General features: G+C 59.8%; 1 protein-coding gene across 1 annotated transcript in view; it reads left to right on the top strand.

Annotated features, from left to right (window-relative positions):
- Nucleotides 1-7807, top strand: part of LOC113208327 (uncharacterized) — a 49999-nt gene that overhangs the window by 26862 nt on the left and 15330 nt on the right. Inside the window, exons 2-5 of the mRNA XM_052271082.1 lie at nucleotides 1332-1978; nucleotides 4808-5044; nucleotides 5135-5440; nucleotides 5664-5882. Coding sequence (XP_052127042.1) covers nucleotides 1337-1978; nucleotides 4808-5044; nucleotides 5135-5440; nucleotides 5664-5882 — 1404 coding nt within the window. The 5' untranslated portion in view covers nucleotides 1332-1336. The remainder of the gene's footprint in view (nucleotides 1-1331; nucleotides 1979-4807; nucleotides 5045-5134; nucleotides 5441-5663; nucleotides 5883-7807) is intronic.

The raw sequence follows: 7807 nt of genomic DNA, 5'->3' as shown, positions 1-7807 counted from the left end.
CCCCCCCCCCTGCCCGCTCTCTCTCACTCAAGGCGTGCAAATAAAGCGCGAGAGTATTATTTGCCGGGTCCCGTTACCGCCGCGCTCAGGTGCGTGGACAGCCCCTCGCTCGCCCTGGCCTTGCCCTCCGGCAGCGGCAGACACGGTGTGGAGCCGCAGTCCGCACCGCACACCCTGCCCCCTGGTTAATTAACACAACGAGTTGAATGGTTGACCCCATCCTCCAAACGAGCAGCAAGCGACCCGCGAGCAGTGCGCTGCTATACAGTGCAGGCAAGCAGGACGAGAGGGAGAAAAAAACGCGCTGGAAAATGCCTACGAATAACATAGTTAGATTTAAACGAATTTTCACGACAAACATTGTCAGACTTGCCTAGAAGAAGCGGCGTTTTTCGGTATGTTTTCCTATGTATTTCTAGGCGCAATTATCAAATTTTAATTCGAAGGCACTCTTGTCTCCTTTTTACAAAAAATTAGCTCGGTAGATAATTAAGGCAGAAACACAGTCCAGCGCCACCTGTGGCGCTTGAGGCAACAACTGTTTGATAAAGCAGCGGCAGCAGCAGCGCCGCCGTAAGATTATCCTTATCATATTCCCTTCCCAGCGCCGTGCCAAGGTCGGCCGTTTGGATTGTTCGCCGGGGTTGGCGTTGGCCCGGGCCGCGGTAGCGACCCCGTGCGCTGCACCTGCTCTAGTTGCTAATGAGTGGCGATGCCCGCCCAATTAACCTGGATTCGCGTCGCGGGCTTAATCCGCTGCCGCAGCTGATTAATGACCGGGAGGAGGGACCGCAGTGCGGGACCAGCTGACTGTACCGCACCGCACTGTACTGCAACAGCGGCGCACCGATGCACTGCGTGATTGGGCGAGGAGGTAGAGGGGACATAAATAGGCAGCGCGAGGGCGTCCGAGCGATGCGGGCTGCCTATCGACAGTTCGCAGGCGCTTTGGAGTGTCTTGTTTCCTACGATCCTCGCTTAGCAGCGATATGGGTAGGCAACGCGGTGACGTCCGTGAGCAGCGGGTTGCCTCCACACAGTTCGCAGGCGCTTTCGAGCTCAAGTGACGAGATCTGCCAGGATGGTTATTGCTTTGTTGTAGGGTGGGTAGGCAGTGCGAGGGCGTCCGTGCGAGGCGGGTTGCCTATCGACAGTTCGCAGGCGCTTTTGAGTGTCTTGTTTCCTAAGATCCTTGCTTTGCAGCAATGTGGGTAGGCAACGCGGTGACGTCCGTGAGCAGCGAGTTGCCTATACACACGATTCGCAGGCGCTAACCTCCCGCCCAGCTGACTTCGTCTTTCTAATCCTGTATTCCCGTTTGCCTGTTGCAGGTCGAATGACGCGTGCGTCGAGCAAGCCGCTGACGCTGCCCGCCCCAAGCCGCGGGCCCGCCCCCCTCTGCAGAGGCCCCGCCCTGAGGGGCGCCGCCCCCAGGGGCCCCGCCGCCAGGATGCAGCGCTACTACGCCGCCCCCACTATGTCGCTGCGCCGCCCCCCGATGGGGCACGCCCCCGGGCACGCTCCCGGCCCCAACGGCCCCGCCGGCCCCGGGCCGCACGCCATGCTCGTGCTGCCGCCCCCGCTCGTGGACTCGTGCCCGGCCGACAAGTCGTCGCGGTCCTCGACGTGGACGTCGTACGGCGCGGGCTCGGCGCTCGGCTCGGCCATCGGCTCCAGCAAGACCTTCTCGTCGGAGCTGGAGCGCGGCGAGCGCATCAAGCCGGAGCGCGCCAACCGCCGCAACGCCGTTCAGAAAATGCAGTGGCGCAGCTCACGCTGGGTCACGGGCTTCGCCGCCGGCGAGTATCTGGGTGGCGGGCCGCACCAGGACGCCGAGCTGGACCACCGCATCTCGTCCATGACCATCGCGGACGTGTCGCCGCGCTTCGCCGTCAAGAGGATCCTGCTGCTCTACGAGAACCAGCAGCACCGGGAGGCGGCCAACTTCATCAACCGCCTCAGCCACGGCACGTTCAAGGTGAGAGCCGCAGGTCGGACGGAAGGAGAAGGAGAGGAAAGCGTTTCACTCTCGTCAAACGATGGGTCGAAAGGGACCCTTTTAGACGAGCAGATCGTTTACCGACTCGAAACGCAAACGACTCGGCTGGGCGTGGCTTCACTTTCCTCGTGGCACTCCGGCGCGACACACCTGTCTGCTGCCCCCTCTCCTATCCGCCGCGCCCTGAACGACGGCGCGCTGGGAGAGCAGGTTACGTTGCCGCAAGGATGTGATAATAACCCTAGTCGCGCTCCAACGAGCTGCCAACGGCTTGCGTCCGCCCACACTTACGGCCGCTCACTCAAATCGCATTATCATTAAAACGCACAAGCGGCAAAAAACCGCTGCAAAAAATAAGATAATTGAGAAAACAAATGTGAAAAAAGGTAAAAATCCCATTCGAGTATATGCCTTTTTCTGACCTTCATCCGGAGAAAGGTGGACGGGACAGGCGGGCCTGACCCAAGGCTGGCCCCGCCCGGGGGACCAGGAGGGCCCAACCGATACCGGTGGGGTCGTCGGGCCGCCGGGTCGGGCGGAGAGGAGGATGTGTCCGTCAATTCATTTCCCCTTTTTGCCGGGCCGTGGGGTGCGGCGCGGTGCTGGCGGCGCTGGGTGCGGGGCGCGGCGCGGCGGCCGTGTGAGGCGTACATCGCGTACTAATCGTACCGGCCGCCAGGGCCCGCGGGGGGTCCAGAGCAGCGCTGCCCGGAATACTTTTAATGGTCCGGGGAGTGCCCTGCCCGCGCCGCCGCGCCTCACCCCGGCCGCCCCGCCCCGTCCGTACGGATCTGTCCGCCCGCGGCGGGAGGTCCGGTGCGGCCCGGGCGGGGCAGGGCTCGGATCGGCGTACTGTACGAGCGCTGCGCATGCGCAGGCGGCGCTCGTAATGACCGACAGCCCCGTTATGGTTTGCGCGCCAAATTCAAAAGGGGGACCCGTCCCGTGATAAAGACACATCGGGAGCACCTCGGCGGTGCCCCCCCCCCCTTTTCCCCCTGCTTCTTGTGCTTTGATTAATCTTTTAATCAGCCTCGCATGACATCTGCATCTGCAGCCGCCCCGCTGCGAGAGCAGAACAGTTGGAGGGGAGAGTGGGGGGGGGGGAGAGTATACCGGACCGGGACGCGCCCCGCTAGCTCTTGTTTTTCTGCGGGTTAATTTCCACGACATCAAGATACGAGCTCTCGCCCGAGGAGAAGAAGGGGAGTGGAGGCCTCGGACCGGGCAGGGCAGTCGGCCCCTCCTCCCCATTCCCTTCTTCACCTTGCACGCCCCAGAGAGGAGGAGGGCCCCCTGCAGGACACACACACCAAACCACTGGTCCGCAAGACAATGGGCCAGCGCTGCTGCAAGTCACGGCTCCCGTGGCCTCCCCCCAAACACACACTGACTCACTCTCAATCACAATCCGGCCCTTCTCCTTTTTGATGCACGCTTGGAAAAAGTCGGCAGTTGTAGCAGCGGGCGCCCTATAGTCACATCATACATCGGTTTATAAGAAAAAAGGTTTACGTAAGCGAATTAAGACAACTAACGCTCCCTCCATTCTAATAGCGTCGCTGCACCGGAGCTGGGGAGCACCACACCACTCTCGTGATGCACCGCTCGGACATTATTAGAGCGGGAGAAGAAGAAAAAGAGGAAGAGGGGGGGAGGGGGGTGGCACGTAAACACAAGGCAGAGAGCTGCTAGCGAAAGCAGAGCTCGAGCATACCGCCCGGGAGGGATCGGGATCCTTGAGCCGATAATCTGGTGCGCGGGGACACACACACACACACACACACGGCGTGGCACGGGATGAGCTCACAAAGCGGACGGAGCAGCCCGGTGCCACAAAGAAAGTGTTTGCAGCGACGTCATTCCACACACACACGACACAAACGCAACGCACACACAAACACACACACGGGGAGATGGGGGATGTCGTCGTCGTCGTCGTCCTCTTCCTTTCACTGCAGGAATTTTTTAAGAGGCATATCAAAAAAATAAGAGCGAGAGGGGTTATGGAGAAAAAGTTGCAGAGTGAGATAGGGGCGGCACGGTATGGTGGTGGGATGTTTGGAGGATGATGATGAGCTGAAAGGAATGGCGGTGCAGCGGCGCCGCGACGATCAACATTCCCTTCGACCTGGGCTCCGCGGGGGAAAGGGGCGGGATGCCCGATCAGGCTGTGTGGCTATAGAGTGCCACCGGTTCAGTCGCGGGGAGAGGGAGCGGGGTAGGGGATTAAAGAAACAGTCAGCTGTCCTCGACGCCAGGCGAAAACAAAATCCGTCGTGGCCGCCGGGGGTGCGGCGGTGCTGTACGGAGGACCCCACACACTCTCCATGTGTGTGTGCGCGCGCGCGCGTGAACTCCTTCTCACACCTCTGGCCACACCCCAGGGCTTGGCAGCAGCAGGACCGTCGGCTTTCCAGTTTCCCTTTCATTTGGGTCGTCAGCCCGTCCGCCCATCCAGCCGGCGCAGGCCCCGCAGGCCCCACTTCCTCCACCCAGAGGTGCGCGCGCGCGCCTGTGTGTGTGTGTGAGTGTGTGTGTGTGTGTGATTTATCAGACTGACGGGGTACACGGGGGCGACCGACTCGCGCGCGCACGAAATGGCCGCGATCGGCGTCGTGGAATCCGCCGAACAAGAAAGCAAATGGGTGGCACGGCGCCGTCACCCTGACCCTGACGGGCCGGCCGGCTGGTCGGATACGAGGCGGGAGAGTCACTTTCATCAAAGACGAGGCAGGATTATCATTCGCGCGTCAAGTTTTTTTGTGACCTTAAAAGCAAAGCTAACCCAGCCTCTTTCCCCTTCAGGTGATCGTCAACGACCTGCCCATCGACCTGTTCGTCGAGTCCATGCCCGCCTCGCTGTCCATCCTGGAGGCGCTGTACGCCAAGGTGTTCCTGTCCGACGGGCTCGACTTCTCGCTCAAGCTGCTGCGGCCCGAGGCCGTCGTCATGCAGATGGTCCGCCTGTTCGCCGGCAGCGACGCCAACAACTCGTGGCAGCTGTGCGGGCCCTTCGTCACCTCCTGCAAGAAGCTGCTCAAGGTGGGGGAGGCGAGGCGGACGCCCGTCGCGTGTGCGCGCTGCTCAGAGGGAGAGAAGGGAGTTTCTAGCTTGTTCTCACCTTTGCTGCAGGTGATCGTGCTGTCCGAGCCCAAGATCCGCAAGATGCTGCAGGCGCGGCGGCGCGCGCTCGACAAGGCGATCGAGGGCCTGGGGCAGCACGGCTTGGTGGGCACGTCCGACGAGACGCTCATGAACCTGCACGACGCCCTCAAGGTGGAGTTCTCGCGCGTCGTCGAGACGTACAAGGGCGCCATGCAGAAGCTGGAGGACCTGAGCCTGGCCGGGCAGAACGCCGCCACCGGCATCAACAGGGGCCCCGCCCCCGTGCAGGCGTCGCACCAGCGGCAGCTCTCCCTGCGGCAGCCAGAAATACAGGTGAAAAAAATAAATTCCCTTTAACAAATTTTTGCTCCTTTACATTGGGTTAATAAATAAGTGGTACTGCAATGCATCGGTTTGAAAATCAATCGGCAATATCAAAACCGGAACAAACGACGGCAATCTCTATCAAACCGGGAAAGTTTTACCAGCTTTGGGTAGAGGCACCCTTAGGGGAATGTCTAAAAAATGTGTGTTTTGACTGCTTCACCCTTTGTAGGAGCGGCTGATTAAGAACAAGACCCTGCTCAACGTGGTGGAGCCCACCATGGGCAACCACTCGCTCGACATCCTGCTGGGCATCCTGCAGCGGCGCATCGAGTGCGACAAGGACGCGCTGTTCCAGTTCACGACGCTCAAGCGCGAGGCGCGCTCCGGCGTCACCGCCAACGACATCGTGGCGCCCGTGCTCATGCGCTTCAGCCACGGCTGCGACCAGGTGAGTGCCGCCCGACGGATGGCGCACCCAGAGGGATCGTGCAACGTGCAACTGCAGTAGTCAGAGGCCGTACCAATTCTACGTTACTTTTTTTTGAGGGGGGGTGGGTACAAATATGATGGCGTCCCAAAGGGATGAGGAACATCATTGGAGTCCATAGAAACACCATGATATTTGTACCCCAGGGATCGCGCACCTGCAGTAGTAAGGGGCCGTACCAATTCTACTTGACTTGTAGAGGGGTACAGATATTATGGGGTCCCAAAGGGATCAGGAACATCATTGGAAACCATGGAAACACCTGAATATTTGTACCCCCCCCCCTTAAAGTCAGGCAGTATTGGGACGACCTACTAGTCCTAGCAAACGGACAGCGGAAGAGGTACGCGTGCGACTCTCTGGGGCTCACTGTCAGCTGTGGAGAAGGACGGACGGCGGCCACCATCATTTCGGCGCAGCCGCATCACTGCGCATCGCGGTGCAGAGAGCGAACGGCAGAGCGGCAGGTGCAGAAAACAAAACCGCTACCGCCATCCCGGCTTCGGTGAGGCGGAGGCGCCGCGACCCACTGGCGGCCCTCCTCCTCCTCAGCCCAGCGGCACGACGACGGAGCCCGGCCCGCCTGCTTCCTGGCGTTTCCGGCGCGCGGCCCGCGAGCCTTGATCACCGCCGCCCCGCCCGCCCCGCGCCGCGCAGCTGCACCGCCGGCGCGCGGCCGGTGGACCGAAACGCATCATCGCCTCCTCCTGCTGCCTCCTCGACTCGAAATATCTTGCGGAATCCCCGGCCCCCGCCTTGCCCCGCTTGCCCGGGCGCGCGCACCTGACCCGTTCACCGGGAGCAGCAAGCAGCTGCGGCAGCTGGCGAGCTGCACCACCCCCCCACCTGCTCGGCCTGCCCGGCCTGGCTGTCATTCCGCGACAACTCAATACACTTTCACTAAGTGACCTTTGCCACATAACTGCGGGCGTGCGTGCGTGCGAGCGAATGTGGCGTGGGTGTGTGCGTGCATGTGAATGTGCGCGCACGCGGCGCAGCAGCGCACCCATCGGCCCACAGAAAGAGGCGTCCACGTCGCGGACAAGAGAGCGGACCGCTTCGCGGCGGGCGAGATAAGGGAGCCAACAAAATAGCTACTGGTAAGGCTCCGGCGTCTGGAAAGGGAGGCTTTCTACGCGTAAATCAGTCAGACGGAGAAGACTATACTTTGGCTGGGCACGGCACACTACTGGGTTCATGTGAAAAAGCTTATACAAATAATTGAGAAGGAAAAGGAAAAGGCCAAGGGGCTAAAAGCTTCACTCGCTCGGAGATATGATGAGGGTGACCAAAAAGAGGAACAAGAAGAATGTATAGCGCTAGCAGAGTAACGGGGCGTAGTTTCGTGAAATTTTCAAAAAAAAAAAAAAAAATGGGTCTAGCTAGAGTGAATGTGTTCGAGTCGAAAAATGGATCTGAAAATTTAGGGTTAGCGCAAATGAGTTCACACTGGTTCACACAAACAAGAGGATCCCGATAAGTAACTCTAACCTGGAAAACGTCCTGAACCGCTCTAAAGGCCCAGACCGGAAAAGGTCTACATTTGCATTCAATTTTAGTACTCGACCATCGTAATAAACCTTGATACAGGTTATGCTATGTTGCTAGATGAACAGATATGCACAGGCCCGCTCTTAACAGTCTTACACCCAACGTCACAAAACCTAACCTCTGCTAGACAGACTGCCGCTCATGTGCTGCTTTGAATCGAGGTACTTTCTTCTTCTTGTTCCTCTTATCGGGCACCCTCCACACGAGGAAAAACAATAATGGACCTAAACAATTGATAGTCAACAGCAGTCAGAACACCCGACTTACCTTTGAGAACTCTCACCCGCGGCGGCGACGCTACGGGGAGGCGAGGCGGACGCCCGTCGCGTGTGCGC

The sequence above is a fragment of the Frankliniella occidentalis genome, unplaced genomic scaffold (genome assembly GCF_000697945.3).
Source record: "Frankliniella occidentalis isolate FOCC.00 unplaced genomic scaffold, Focc_3.1 Scaffold149, whole genome shotgun sequence".
NCBI lineage: Eukaryota > Metazoa > Arthropoda > Insecta > Thysanoptera > Thripidae > Frankliniella > Frankliniella occidentalis.
Note: the sequence above shows the minus strand (reverse complement) of the source record. Positions and strands in the feature narration are given on the sequence as shown.